Source organism: Apostichopus japonicus, chromosome 13 (genome assembly GCF_037975245.1).
Source record: "Apostichopus japonicus isolate 1M-3 chromosome 13, ASM3797524v1, whole genome shotgun sequence".
NCBI lineage: Eukaryota > Metazoa > Echinodermata > Holothuroidea > Aspidochirotida > Stichopodidae > Apostichopus > Apostichopus japonicus.
The window spans coordinates 14506613-14523140 of NC_092573.1; the positions used below are offsets into that span (position 1 = coordinate 14506613).

At 38.6% G+C, this 16528-nt stretch overlaps 1 protein-coding gene and 1 long non-coding RNA gene across 2 annotated transcripts in view; one reads left to right on the forward strand and one right to left on the reverse strand.

Moving 5' to 3' along the window:
- Positions 1–11830, forward strand: part of LOC139978772 (uncharacterized) — a 44876-nt gene extending 33046 nt beyond the window's left edge. The window contains exons 3-4 of the mRNA XM_071989260.1: positions 819–911; positions 1574–11830. Coding sequence (XP_071845361.1) covers positions 819–911; positions 1574–7071 — 5591 coding nt within the window. The 3' untranslated portion in view covers positions 7072–11830. The remainder of the gene's footprint in view (positions 1–818; positions 912–1573) is intronic.
- Positions 1–16528, reverse strand: part of LOC139978776 (uncharacterized) — a 47185-nt gene that overhangs the window by 22421 nt on the left and 8236 nt on the right. The window lies entirely within an intron of this gene.

The following is a 16528-nucleotide window of genomic DNA, read 5'->3' on the forward strand; positions in this document are numbered from 1 at the left end:
CTGCTTAATGAGACGAAAATCCCTAACAAGAGGTTATTAAATGCGAACGAATGCAAAAGTCAGTCCTCTGTGAAAAAAGCCTATAATTTTTTCAGTTTGCAATTTATAACATTGTGGGCGTAATTCTTTACTGATGTGGTAATAGCATGTCTACTAGATTTCTAGATGTTGAAGTGTTACAATTCTTCTGAGCATGTATGTTGTACTGATAAAACAGACAGACAATATATCTCCTTTATTGTTGAAAATGAGCACAGAATGGCTTGAAAAAATAGTAAGAGGAACTCTAATATTGCTCTGCTCCCTCTCCCCCTCCACTTCTCTCCCAGCCCTCCCCTTTTTCTCTTCACCATGTGGCCAAATGATGAGCTTCATATTGCAAGTGAAAATGTTTAGTATTCAGCTTTATTGTGTTTGTTTTAGAATGTGATTTAATGATATAAATATTGATACTGAATTAAAATTAGTAAATGTGGCCCGAGTCATAATTTACTGGATTAATATACTGTACAATGTAACATATATTTGAAGAAGGAAGTAAACATGATGACTGCACATGATGACTCACACAGCTTGGTTGTTTGCTCTTGATTTCAAATGTTTTATTTCAAGTGCAACCCGTGTGTAGTAACTACAATGCTGGTGCTATGGTTGGTAGTACTTTAATGCCATTGTACTGTTCAACTATATAATACAGGCTACTGTATGCTTATGACCAGGTTCTGTGAATTTGATTGACTGACATTAAAAGTAGTCCATGCAATTATTTGCTGAAATTAATGCTGGTATCATTTCTTGTGTTTTGTGTTCTACCTCAGGGCTGAAGAATTGGGATATTGATGCCGTGGCTACAGAATATGAAGCGGTACTACAAGGAATAGCAGGATCTGAAGTGAAGGAACTTGGCTTAGGTTAGTGTTGATGTACAGTATGAACTGATTGACAACCTTTTAATCAATGTGTGTTTGTTATACACATCTGTGTACTTTCTGTATTAACTTTATAAGTGGTACAGTATGTAATGTAGATCCACTTTCGTAAAAGAGCCCCATAGTTTTGAAAAGGTCAACAGGGGTCACAGTCTGAAAATCTTGTAATGCCAAAAGTAAGGCTTGGATGAACTTCATGCTTGATACTTTTTGAGTACAGTATAAGAGCCTTATTGTTTCATGTGGAGGTCAAAGATCAACAGAGGTCAAAGTCTTTAAACTTTTGGAAACACAATTTCTGAAGTAAATGTATCAATTTCATGCATTCATATGATACAAAGTCTTTGCTGACAACAATCATCACAACTTGAAAGCATAGGTTAAAATATCTGCCCCAGTTTTTGATTCCCCCTCCCCCTGACCACAAGAGGAAATCATAGTCAGCCAGTGGGTGGGGGAGGGGTGGGTGGGGAGCATACAAAATTCAGAGTATAATAGCTCCAAACCAATGTTAATATTAACATTACCAAATGATAATGCACGTAAAACCTTATGAAGTCCATGACTGTTGATCCCCTAGTCCTAGGTTATAGAACAGTTAATTATGACACAGCACAAGTATTTAATCATATTTACTCATTCAGTTCACAGAATCATTTCCTATGTTGGCAACCAGTTAGGTATTGTGGTACACATCAATCCTACATTCTCAGCAGTCACTTCAGAGCTCCAGCAACTTTTGATTCATCCTGCTTCTCACAAACATCTTATATATGGCGGTCTTGCTGGAGAAGGCTCTGGGGATTGGATGCTCCATGATGACACATTTACCCTGTCAGACATTTCTGAAGTCTTTGCGGATCCACAAGTTGATGCAGCTGTCCTGAAGTCTGATGGAGATGAGAAGCCCACACTAGTTTTATCAAACTGCCATTGGTCTGCCAATCTGGTTAGCAAGCAGGCTTTTAGTAAGAGTTTAAATCTAACTATCAATCCATCTGAGAGCAAGCATGATCTAGAATGTATATCTGGTTTGGTTGATGTCATTAGGGCACAGATAGTTATTTTAACTCCTTTCCAGTTGTTGGAACCACCCACAATGGGTGTAGGTGTAAAATGTAAAATAACAAAGCCAACAGTCTTAATCTTTCCTGCTTCCAAAGGTGATTGTGGGTTCTTTGCCGTAGGTGACTTCAGTATATTTATCGGTGGGGGCTATTGCATGAAGAGTTGCTTTTGGAAATTTGCAAAGCACTTAAACCGAGTTGATGCCATTCTGTGTCCAACCATGAGTCCCAACTGTCTCCTCGGAGTGAACAGTTTCCTGCAAAGAAAGTTCTCTGAGACTCAACTGGAGCAACCTGAACAAGACAGCGACGGATTTGAGGACTGGCAAACTAACTGCAATTCGCCAGAGTTAGGAGTCGTTTATTTGAATGCCCCGACAACCAAGAAAACCCCCGCTCAAAGTGTTAGTCTCAAGTCATTTGCGTTAGGTTCTCAAACTGTCAAACTTTCAAAGGAATTAGGGTGTGATCCTATTTCTTGCTATGCAGGGACAGGCAAAACTCTAGAACCTGTCACATTATTCCAGAAAGTTGGGATTGGTAGACTGGATATGTTTGTGCTCTCTCCAACACAAAATAGTAAAGAAGTGAAAGATTTCTTCACGCAGTGGAGCTCTTCCAAGGCATTTGGCAAAGTGAAGACTGGTGTTAAAGTCAATGACAAGGATGCAGAATTATCTCTGTTAGATGCAGTGTCAATCTGTGCTTTACTTGTTTGGCAGCCATGGGATCTAGAGGAAGACATTGTCAGAGTACTCTTCCCAGGAAATGCACCACAGAACAAGATCATTGAGGGTCTGGATAGACTAAAGCACCTGGATTTTCTGAAGTACAGAGAGGTGAATAAAAGAAGATTGTTGAATGGAGGAAAACCTGTTCCAAAAAGAAAGACAGCACCATCTGCCAAATCAATCCCTAAGACCAATGGCTCAGCCAAGAAATCTCCGTCCCCCACCAAAGAAAATGTTTGTGAAGATGGCATACATTGTAACACACCACCGCCTTCACCGACTGATGGTATTCAATCAAAACGCCATGATTCTACTGGATTCATTCCAGTCAGCAAATGTCAAGATGGGGTCAACTGTAACACTCCTCCACCAGAAGATGGTGTGTGCAGAGATGGGAAACACTGCAACACCCCACCCCCAGAAGGTGCTTGCACAGATGGCATACATTGTAATACCCCTCCACCAGAAGGAGGGGTATGTGAAGATGGAGAGCACTGCAACACTCCACCTCCAGAGGAAGATCAGTCAAATGTCTTCATTCCAATTGGCAAATGTGAAGATGGGGAACACTGCAATACACCGCCCCCAGAAGGTGTTTGCACCGATGGCAAAAATTGTAATACCCCTCCACCAGAAGTTTGTGAAGATGGAGAACACTGCAACACCCCACCCCCAGAAGGTGCTTGCACAGATGGCATACATTGTAATACCCCTCCACCCGAAGGAGGGGTATGCGAAGATGGAGAACACTGCAACACCCCACCCCCAGAAGGTGCTTGCACAGATGGCATACATTGTAATACCCCTCCACCAGAAGGAGGGGTATGCGAAGATGGAGAGCACTGCAACACTCCACCTCCAGAGGAAGATCAGTCAAATGTCTTCATTCCAATAGGCAAGTGCGATGATGGGGAACACTGTAATACCCCTCCACCTGAAGAAGGCATATGCAATGATGGCAAAAACTGCAATACTCCTCCCATAGACGGTGATTGCTCTGATGGTATACACTGTAACACACCTCCACCTGAAGAAGAGTCCAATGGAATCCATATGGAGGAGGGTTCTGCTGATCCAGTCCAGTTTCATGAGGATGATGCTGCTAATGCTGTTCTAATGGAAGGGCAAGCTTTTAACATGAAAGATGCTCCCTCAGATATGAAGGATGATACTGATGAGTTAGATGAAGCAAGTTCATCTGGCCATGGAACAGCAGAAGCAACTCCAGAGCAAATGCAGAGTCCAGTAGATGATCCTGAAGAATTTGGTGAATACAGAGGTCTACAAAGTCCAACAGGTGACACATCACATGTTACTGATGCTAACCATAACCTAGAATTGGCCATCGGAGGAGCCACTCCAGACGTGATACACGACTCTTCTGGTATAGACACAGAAGACAGTCCATCACCAGATCAACCACGTTCCTGGGAACCACCTGTTGAGTCTCTTCCAGACCTGAATCCAGTCATACCCCCAGATGTTATAGCCGACCATAGTGATGGTGAGAATAAGATTCAAGATGAAGACATGGAAGGCAGGGCAACTCTGGCTGAAGTAACCTATGATGCAGTTGAAGAGGTGGCCCCAGATGGGGAAGAAGAATCATCAGAGGATGTTTCCCAAGAATCAGAAATTGAAATGAAGCCATCGCAGCTACCTGAAGAACCTGCAGCAGGTGTCCCTGTAGATGTATCAGAATATACACCAGCTGCTTTTTTGAACGAGGAAGAGGGTCCAGCGGAACAAGAAACAACAGATGCATATGGTGAACACTCTGATGTGGGTGATCTTGTAAATTTAAGACAAGAGGATGTAGAGGTATCTCCTGCAGAAGTGGCTGTAGAGGTTGATGAAACAGAAAACCTACGAGAACCACAAATGAGTGAAGAGGATCAGCCTCAGTTGGAGTTGGATTCTGATAAGTCAGTTGAAGAAGACAAAGATGAGGAACCAGCAAAGGTTCAAGAAGATGTATCTCCAGCTTTGGAGTACACAGAACAAGGTTCTACAGAACTCATGTATGAAAAAGATGAAGATGGACAGGTTGATTCCAATTTCACACTGATCCAAGACCGTGATCTACTGCAGGATGAAGTAGAGGATGTAATTACAGAACCGCAACTGGACGTGGTTCCACAACCAAGTGAGGTTGAAGAGGGAGATCCAGACTTAATTAAGGTTAAAAAGGATGAACCAGCTGTTGACTATGGTCTGACTGGAAAACAAGAAGAAGGTATCAGTGATAAACCATATGATGAAGATGAGAAATCAGATGGTACCAATGTAGACAAAATTGGGGAGACCAAAGCTCCAGAACAACTACCAGATGAGGAAGAAGTACCAGCTGAGGAAGCTGAAATAGCAGAAACAGTGGAAGAAGGTGAAGTAGAAGGTGAAGTAGATGCATTTCAGAAACCACCAGCAGAAGCTGTGTTTGAAGATTTTTTGGAGGAAAAGGGAGATATTGAAGATGACAGTTTAGAGGCTAGACTGGAGACTGATGATGACAGCTTGGAAGTAAAAGTAGGTACTACAGAGGACCATTCTCTTGATGCAGTGTCAGAGGACAAAGATGCTTACCAAGAAAAGGAGAGTGGCTTACTATCATATGAAATATCTGAATCTGAGAAAGAAGACAACTCTTTGGACATTCAGGACTATCAGAGACAAGAAAATGTACAGGAAGAAGATAGCTTAGAAGTGGATGCCAAAGAGCACAGTAATCCTCTTTCTGAAGGGTTGACCCAAGAGGAGTTCTTGCCAGATGAAGCACCAAGAGAAGATCATTCCATTGAAGAAGACATTGAAAAAGATAAAAGTAAGGACAATGAGGAAGAGAACTTGGGCAGTGACCAGATTCATATTGAAGTGCAACCTCCAGATGAACAAGAGACTGAACCAGCACCAGTGTCTGAGGACATTGATCAAAATGTATCTCCTGGTTTAGAGAGGCTGCCTCAACAGGAAGAGGAGGTGTCTGGTGAAGATCAGAATCTAGCCGACATATGCATAGAGTTTGCTCCAGCAGCTGTGGATGTCAGTAAATATCCTGTGGATAAGGAACCAAAAGAAGAAGAGGAAGGAAATAATTCTGAAATTGATCGTATCTTTGCTCAACCAGAACCTCATCTTCTTCATGATGATCACCAGTTGATCACAGAGTCTCAGAACACATCTGATGGAGTGATGGAGATTGAAGACGTTTCTGCAGCATCAGAAGAGATTCCTGCTGAAGTGGTAACCACCTCTGAAGAGTCTTCACCACCACTATTACCAGCAACACCTGTAACTCCAGATACGCCCACTCTTGTACCTGTGATACAACCGAAAGATACTCCTACGAAAGATACTCCTAAGAAAGAGGTAGATGAGCCAAAACCACCTGCCAAAAAAAAGAATGGTGCAGTCAAAAAGAGTACCAAGGATGGAAAGAGTGACTTGAAGAAACCAGGAGAGTCTAAAGTAAAGACTACTAAAACATCAAAGTTGGATAAACCAAGCAGGACCTCTTTAACAGGTATAAGGACAACACCACGAAAGACAGATGAGAAGAAAACTGCACCTGCTAGAAAGTCATTAGAAAAGGCCTCTCTTGTCAAGAAGACAGAGGAGAAAAAGACTGAGAGGGAGAATGCAAAGAAAAAGACCGGGATACCAGAGAAGAGAACACCTGGAACAAAGGCAACAGGTAGGCCTAGCACAGGTATCAAAACAGAAACTAGGAAGCCTTTGGGCCCAGCTAAGACTACTACTACAAGGAAATCTGAGACCCAGCGTCCTGGTCAGACTGGTAAAGCAAATGGCCCCACTAGGAAGTCAGTGGAAACAACTAAGAGGACTACTACTGTGAAAACAACAAGAGTGACATCAGGGAAAGGAGACAGTCGGACAAATGGGGCGAGGAAAGCTACCTCTGCAACGAAAGGATCTGCAGCAAGCAAGACCCAGTCTATTCCAAATTCTGGACCAGCTGTTTATATAGATTTGGCCTACATCCCAAACCATGGAGCAGCGGAGAATGTCAACTCTGAATTTTTCAGACGTGTTCGTTCCAAATATTATGTCATGAGTGGAAATGACAAGTCCAAGCACAGGCCAAATATTTCAGTCCTAGAGGCATTTTTGGAAGGAAAGTTGAAATGGGAAGATGTAGCAGAAACAGCAACCCTTATCCCCACTCACGATGTGGACTGCATAAGGGAGTGGCAGCTGAATAAACAGGAAGAAATCAATAAAGCCAACATTGAAGTGGCCGTTCCAGCAACGAGGAGCATTGTGCAAATGAAAGACGAAAACTTCTTCATGTACAAAGTAGAGTTTGATCAGAATGGTCTAGAGTAAGAGGCAGGGTGTGAATTATGCACCATTTCAGTGCTTTATTTGTATCAAAATGTAAAGATTAGGTAACAGTTAGTGATTGATTGCCTGCCAATTATTTTTCTAGGAGAGAACTTCCCAAGAAGCAGTTTGGATAGTGTGCACAAGGGACAACCTCCCCAAACTTGAGACAGGTCATTCCAAAATTGCTCATTCTGGAAATGGCCTCTATCCATGATTAGTGTTGATGGGTAGGCTTCACGTTCACCTTCTCACGTCTACACGATTTCCCAAATCAAATTTCAACTTCTTTACTTACTGCTAGAAATTGTCCAGTGCAGTCAAGGGTTAGAGACTGAATGATTGAGAGATATTGAATTGCGGGCTGGACATTCCAAGATACAGAAGAGATCAACTGTGGCAAGTTGTTCTATACCACTTGAATGTGAGTTCCTGTCCTCAGGTGGAAACAGTCTCAACGAAAGTTTGGTTTAAACTATCTCAAGATATGGCATTTGACTGGATAGGCTACATGATGCTTCTGCTGGCAGGCAGCTCTGTTAGCTGCAAAGGCTTATTATATAAGCCTTTAGAGTCCAAAATCTAATCATTATGAAAGAAAATTTAAGCATTTAAGAAAAATTGCATTCTGTCTAGTTTCAACTGATGCTCATTTCTTAAGCTTGCCAAATTTACAAATCTGTCTAATGATGCCGCCAGCCCTCTCCATCATGTATCTGATAAATGTTTAGTACTTTCTGTGGATGTTCAGACAAAAAAATCAGAACAGAAGTGACAAATAGCCACAGTAGATGAAAAGATAATGTTTCCAAATTATGCAGAATAAAATGAAGAAGCTTAGTGGTTTCATGAATTCAATCTGCCAATTTTTTTGTGCTTCCAAAGCTGCATAGTCAACTAAACCAGCTGTGTATTTGTTATAGAGCTAGAAGAATTTTGTTTGGTAAATCTTGAAGATTACACGTAAAGGTGGTGTTTTGAAATCTATCATTGCAATTTTTTGGTGGGAGGGGGAAGGTGGGCCGGCTACAGCATTGAAGGTTGGTGTATTGTTCTGTGATGTTATATCTCCATTCTATCAGTTTTCTTTCTTTGACGAAAAGGCAAGTAGTACAGTGCTATATCAAATTAACCAAAATATATTTGAAAAAGAATTAAAAAAAGTAACTGGAGAGATTGCAAAGTAATTCGTGGTATCTTTGTTGTTATTTATAGTTAAAGAAAGTTGGCAAAATAAGATTTGGTATGAGTTTTTACAACTCAGGGTAATTGGGATTAAATATCATTGGTTCTCACAGAAATAAAAGAATTCATTAACAGTTTGTGACTTGATGTTCATTTGGTGAAATATATCCAGTAAGATGTCTAAGTTTTGCATTTGCAATTGCATTTCTTGTTTTATAAAAATATTAAGTTAGGTTGGTAAAATATCCTTTTAAACATCAAATGCACATAATGGTACAAACATGTAACAAATTGACCTCATTGTTGTGAATTTAATGTCCAAAGAAATGGGAAAGGGTGAGTTCTAGACGGAACCAGTTGATGAAGAAAACAAATAGTTTCATTATTTGTAATCTACAGTAATCATAGGTTATGAAAGACCATCACAGAAGACCTTAATGCATTTGTTTGTCCTTAAAAAAAGGACTTTCATGGATTGAAAAATAAAACATGCAGAGTTATTGCTAGTACACATAGAAGGCTTTTCTTTACCCATTTGCAAAGAAGTAGAAGAAAATACCTAAAGTAGCCAACTGTTGAAGAGCATTTTTCTTTCAGTTCAGTTTTTGGTCATGTGATTGGTGGGTTGTTCTGTGGTTTGGCTCTGACTGGTTTCCTTTATTAGCTATCACAGGTCTTAAAAGTGACCTAGCAGAGTGTCTCATGTACCTGTTTAGAGAAGGGTTAAGGTGCCACTGACAAGTCACACTAGAAATGTGTTAATTCACAAAAACCCTACATGTGTTCAGGATGTAAGATGGAACATTCTTAAATCAGAAAACTGAATGGGATTGATGGTGAATGGATGAATTTTTATTTGTTTGATTTAACTTTCTTATTGTTTATCATTGTCAGTTGTGATATTTGGCAGAGAGAGCAGGCAGCGCTCATTTCAAATGTTGATTTCAAATGTTGTAAAAACGAAAAAAAAATAATAATAAAAATAATCATGGCTTATGGCCTTAAATGGGTATGGTAGATGGATAAAGGTCTTGCATCTGTCTAGTTTGTTTGTTATTAAATGCAAGGTGGGTCAGAAAAAAAGTTTGCTTTGGTGTTTAATATTATGCAGAATTTTTTAATCCAAGCATTTTTTCAGCAATCAAATTCTTAGGCACGCCATTTCTTTGAAGCAACCAAGATTTAAACTCTAAAAGGGAAGTTTGCTCCCTTTTTGTTGTTTAGTAATACGGATCAGCGAAAGAAAAAGTCATGTGAACCTCAAAGTTTGATTACAGTTAGTACAAAAAGAGGAAAATAAATATGAAAAGATGTAAATTTGTTAAAGACCCTGCAGTTGAAGCTGTGATCTTGCCATAATTGACATCAAAATGAGAAATTTCCTCGATTAACTCCTGGCGTTAGGTGTTCAAAATGTTCTATTGTTTTTTTATGTGGTGTAAATTTGAGTTAAAAGTCTGTGCATACTGAAATTTATTTTGCAATGCTACTTTTTTAAGTGTAAGAATTTTCTATTTAATTTTTCTATATGCAATATTAATTCATTCTTTGTGAGCAATGGTGTAATCATTCACTGCTTACTCATTTTTCCCCATTTTTTTTCCCAATCATTTTCCTTATGTTTTCCTGCATTAATATCTGCTTAAAAAATGCTCAGAATTTCCTTTTTTTTCATACATGCAAATATTGGGTTTGTAGATTTATGGCTTAGTTGGATAACATAAGCTTTTTTTGTTGGAAAACATGTTTATTTTGTGGTGTTTACATTGTATTGCAATCCCTAATAGAATTTCATTCTTTTGTTTTGTAAGTTTGTGATACTTTTGATTAAAGTTGAATGCGGCAGTTGGCGATTAAAAAATGCAGTTTCTTTTCAAACAATGTTTATTTATCATAAATCTCCTTTCGCACATCGTATTTGAAGCTGTTACTTGCATTGGAATATTAAGAACTTAACCTCATCTTAACTAAGCCATTGACACATAACTTGGAACCCTCCCAAGCTAAATGAGAGAAGTTTGTGGTTTCTAGGATTTGATTACTAATACTAGAGGGAGCTTTTAGTAATTTCATACAAGTACAGGAACCTTATGTCCCACAAATTAAATTTAATGGAGTTTGCCGGCAAAATTTGCAATCTACTGATATCCCTAATTTCAGGATTTTTCAATAATCTAAGCTATTTTGCTTCAAACTTTGCAAATTCAGAATGACATGTTTAGAGATTTTTCATGAAATTTCATCAGATTGTGCAGATTCAAATTTGTGCATACAACTAGTACTTACCAGGGGTGTAACCTTTCAGTATTTCATCCTTAGAGAGAGGGAGGTGATGGTTAAAAACTCATTTAGCTGAAATTTCATATATATATACATTACAAGAAGCACTTAATCTGGTGAAAGTAGACTGCAAACAGTGTTGATGTGATTGTTAACAATAGCATAGGTGCAAGTTTGAAAATGTGCCAAAAGAAAACAAATTAGAAATCCCTATTCTTTAATCAATAGCTAGTTTTATGGACAACCCAGGATGAGCATGTCATGTCATCATTCGATTGCAGAGATATCACTGAGGACATACAATTATATATTACATCTCGGACAAAGGCATCAAGATATTACAAGCTGCATGATGCTGCGTTATTTATGATCAACATTGTATCTCATCTAGAAGAGTCCTGAGCTATTTTTAAGGGTTGTAAACTAAATCCAAGTACCATTAATTCTCACGTTTTGCGGTGTCAAACAGGAGGATGTTCAACATTCTGATGATTACTTCGATTGTCATGAATGTGTCATTTTGAATCATGTTTGTGGAGCATGGAAAATGATTATGGACAGGATGTCAGAGATATAAGAGTGTAACAGACAACCTGGTCTATGATGGCAGATTGGCAGGAGAGTAAAGTTTGACCGAATTAAATTCATAAAATGTAATTTCAAGCCATAGAAATGTGTTCAATATTAAAGAGGGGGAAGAACCCTTATAATTGTTTAATATATTACTAAACAACTCTTAAATGTGCATGCATCTTTAGACATCACTTAGGCTTAACAAAACTTAAAATGTATTGCAGAATAATGAATGTTATCTGTATTTGTCTCAAAATGGGCTTTGGTATTGACTAGAGTTGTGACTTGAGTCATGTGGTGGTCAGTTATGACTTACTATGCATGTTGCTCATGCATTGTTCACATCTTAAAATGTTTTACAGTAGTAACAACGGTTGAGAATTAGACAAGTTGCTATCACTTATGGTTGCTACTATCCATGTTGCTCATGCATAGTCACATCTTAAAATGTTTTACAGTTCTAACAATGGTTGAGAATTAGACAAGTTGCTATCAGTTATGGTTGTTACTATCCATGTTGCTCATGCATGTTCACATCTTAAAATATTTAACAGTGGTAACAACAGTTGTGACTTAGTCATGTTGCTATCAGTTATGACTGTTACTATGCATGTTGCTCATGCATAGTCACACTGTTGACTCTTTGCTGTGATTTCATGTACATGAATCATCTGTAGGCCAAGTGCTCTACTCTGCTACAAGGAATAAATATGCGATGAAAATATGCAGTTTTTCTCCATTCTTTTTACTGCCTTCTTTGTACGTGGAAATATATACTTCAGTGGTAGTTGCAGTAAATATTTGATACCAGAATCTGAGTATTTGCAAAATATAATTTGAGTAAGTTAAAAAATTGCCAGGAAATGGTCATCCAAATACAAATACAGTAGAGCATTTTTTGCATGGGACAACAGAGGTAAGTTCTTTCTCTAGAAACCAGCCATTCTCTTTAACCCTTCCCATTACAGCAATAGGTAAAATCATTAGTATTCTCCAACAATGAATAGAATACATTCCATCCTCTCCACTCCCTCACTGAAATCTCATACCAACTAGCAATTTCGTAATTTCAAATGCCAGTTTATGAATATTGGTATTAAATATATATGTGAATGAATAGTGATTATATAAAGAGCAAATGTACCCTTGTTGTGAACTTGGCACTAATTCTAGCTCAGTTCAGGTTATATAAACTACCTAAGCCTGGACCACTCAACCTCCTAAGTCAACCCTTGCATCATAACTTTGCTATTTAATGGTATTAACAGAACAGTAATTCACCAGCTTCTTGCAAACATATTCCTCAATCTTGTAGCTAGTATAAAGATTCTTTAGTTGTTCTGGCCTCTAAATATGGTTTATCATTCTTGTAATTGTATTTTCAAATAATCGTTTTCACTCCCGATTTAGCTTCTTTGTTCGTTCACCTTCTACGTTTCAATCACCCACTTCTGCGGAACTTGATCACAGAAACTTCATATCCTATTGTTATCCACATTGTTAAACCAACGACACTTTTAGGAATGACCACCCACTCGGGCAAATCATTATTTTCGTTCACAACGCAAACGTTCCGACTTACAGGTAGTCAGTATAAGCCCTAAATTATAGCACGCAATAATTGCTAGAAGTTTCCAGAAAGTACTTTCCTGGAGGTCTTTACTCTCCAAATTGTTCTCAGACATTTTTTTAAGGTCCACTTAAGATGGCCGAATGTCCCAGTGAGGAAAATTTCCTCGAAGGTTTTAATAAAAACAGTTTAGGAATTTTGACCAAAGGTGACCATATTTGAATATCTAGCATATTTGGGGCCAATACAGCATACCTTTAAGACGATGACCTTAACTGTTCATACCCTTGGAAAAACTGAGTAAGTCAATAAATGCATATACATCAGCCCTGGAAGCCAGTTAATATTTTACGACGCTAAGAAACCCAGCATATGTACATGTAGGAGAAGCCGCATGACTTATAACTTACACTTTACGTCGGGTGGCTATCCAATTTACAGTTGTAGATCTTTTTGCATATTCAACGCCATGAACAATCTTGTACACCTGAGTTAAATCCCCTAGCAACTTTCCCGGTGGTGAGAATGTGAAGCCTCTCATGACGGGCAACATCTTTCAGTGAGTAAACTAACCTAGTAGCACGACTTTTAACTTTCAGAGGAACTTCCTTGTCTTAAGAAAGTACGTCATGCCACCGTGAAAGCTTGTGCACATATATAGATCGTCATAAACTTAAAAACACCATGCAAATGGAAGGAGGTTCCACAACAGAGGGAGAGAGAGAGAGATAGTTTTGTTAAGACCCTAGTATACTATATGAATATATATATATATAAGCAACTGCTTCAGTATAAGTCGACCGGAAGCACCTTTTTGTTGGCTCTGTGGTGCATGCTTATAGTGCGCCCCTAAGTTTCTCGTTTTCGTTTGTAACGGACATATCTCGGGCAAGTTTAATTTAGTGGACAAGCGCCCTCGTAGTATACATATACCTAGAGCTGTGTAGTTACACTTTACAAGGCATAGGCTATAGACTATAGCTGTGTACCTGAATTAGATGGCGGTATGTGGAATTATACATTGCGTACCCGTGTCTGTAAGAACTCCCCATATTGGAGAAAAATTGCATCTCGGAAAAACATTATATTGGGTAAAATATTCGTATCCACGAAAGATCGTCAATAAAAATAGCTGATGGATAGGAGAGTTGGAGGGTACAACATAAGCAATCTGTATATTTTTTTTAAAGTTTACACACATAGGCCTACTTGGAATTCCGTAAACCAAACCAACGCATTTTGCTGGAATTTCGTATAGGAAAGTATAGTGCTTTCGATCTAATAACGACTTGTGGCAATATATGATAAATTGGGTTGGAGAAGGACAAATGTTGGGAATGTTGAAGTTATACGTCTACGTGATACGTTTCCATCATGCAATTCACTAATGAACAAGTGATTTGCGATCGTCTAAGTGTATGGTAGCCCATACCTATTTCCGGTGACCGACTAAGAAAGTTCCCGGGTTTATCCAAATTAGAAGAAGACAAGCTTCCCTTTTTTACGGAAGCCAACATGTACCTTAATCATTTTTCAAGGCTACTGATTTATAAATGTTCTATGTACAGTCTATAAGGCAGCTCCGTATTTCGTATACAGGCCTCATACTCACTAAATTAAAGTTGCGAATATTATCAGACTTATTTCTGAACTGTACGAGACGTAATGCAATACTGAGATTGAAAAAACAGACGTGATTGTGATGCACATTCTTTGAGAAATTAACTTTTAGCTTGAGAGAGAATTTGAAAACTCTGCGGATAATCACAAACGCAAATAAATTTGGCTGAAAAGAACTTGCAGACGAAGTTTGTTAGTATTGAACAGAACATGAACTATGTTTTATTCAGCTACTTAGCTCCGAGAGTAATATAGTCCTATAATCACTCCCTTACTCCTACTCCATTCCTCCCTCCATTAGCATCGTTACACAGTACCACCCTCCAGAGTGAATAACGAAATTAATTGTGTACAATAGCGTTGAAAACCCGTTATACATGGAAAACGAACTAATTCATCGTACAAGTGATTTTTCTTTTTCAAACTGAAATGTAATTCAAATTAATTCATATTGGGTGCATTGTATTCGGGTCTTCTGCTGATCAAATGAAAATCACGAAATGACGAAGGCATATACACGTTTACCACATCTTACGTTGATCTGAGGTGTCGAGAGCGAGGTTCGGGTCTCCGATTATGTCACCGGGAGGCTTTTTTTTTGGCACTTTTGATTTTGCCACAAAATATATTACAAAAGGTAGAACACAATTTTCTTTATCCCAAATAGTCATTCTTTTCCACTGACCCTTAATTGACCCGAGTCTGTAACCCCCTGTCTCCTTTCCCTCGTCAGGCTTGTCGTTGATTATTTAAACGAACTGATGTCAGCAATTCACGAAATCAATTTCATATATCATTACGATATGGAGGAGCCCTCTTTCATTTGAAGACTATTTAGTACCATCCTAAAAAAATGGTAGGTCACTTGGTAAACATGGATCACATGATTAATGAAAATAATTGACTTCAGTCGCTCTCTTTTCTTTAGTATCTGCATCATAATTATCATCTGGAACACTTATAATACTTAATTTACCATCTCAGTCTTCGGTGTAGAACCACTAATGCAGCCAGGGAAGTTTTCACTATAACTTATTGTTGTTGAAATGATTCTCATTCTTGTTACACAGAGCATTATAAGACAGCTATAATTCTTTAACTAATCTTGTATCATTTGATGAAAAACAATCTGCTTATAGGAAAATACTAAGACTACCCGTATATTTCCGATAATAGTAATATTCATAATGATGATGATGATGATGATGATGATGATGATGATGATGATGATGATGATGATGATGATGATGATGATGATGATGATGATGATGATGATGATGATGATGATGATGATGATGATGATGATGATGATGATGATGATGATAATGATGATGATGATGATGATGATGATGATGATGATGATGATGATGATGATGATAATGATTATGACCCTGTCAAATACCGCCGTAGTACACCAAATGTACCGATGTTTTTATATACAAATTTCGTCACTTCACCTCCCCGCTAGATCCCATATAGAAGTTTCAATCGGGAATGATCTTACTACAGTGTGAATGCTGCTGGCTCGACCTGTCCTAGCAGTTGTTTCAATATGGCGATAAATAATGTAGACAAAAACTGGTGATTATCATGAATTATTAAAACGACATGTCTTCTGTATTCGTGTATTCGAGTTCTCTACTACTACTTGTCATAGCAGTCGCAAATTATTAGTAAGCGACCATTTGTGCTAGAAACTGAGCAAATGTACTTTAGTGATGCTTTCTCTCTCAATCATCGTCATAGTTTACGTTTTAGAAACGATTTAAGGCCTGTTCAGTCATCCATTATCTTGACTACCATCTCTACTCACAGACTTGCATTTTGAATAAAACTAATTTAAAGAAAAAGTGATACAATCTTAAATCATGCAAATAAAAAATTACCTCACTTAACCTTAAGGTTTTCGCCATAATATCTAGTAGTCATTTTACTGTGTAGCGCCACCGTCTAACCAGAGTAGCCATGATAAATGTAAAATAAATCGCTCGAACGTCACTTGAAACTTTTACGACATGAAATCAAATGGTGAACAGCGGTGTGCGAAAAGGATGGTGGCGGGGGGGGGGGGGAGGGGTGGTGGTGGAAGCTATGACCCCACCTTCCATCGTCAGTCGGGAGGAAATGATACCGTCGGGGAATTTTTTGTACATTACACCGGGAAGTATTGGACCACTTCTACCGGGTGGGTGCACACCACCTCCGATCGTATATTTTAGCTTCACACAAAAC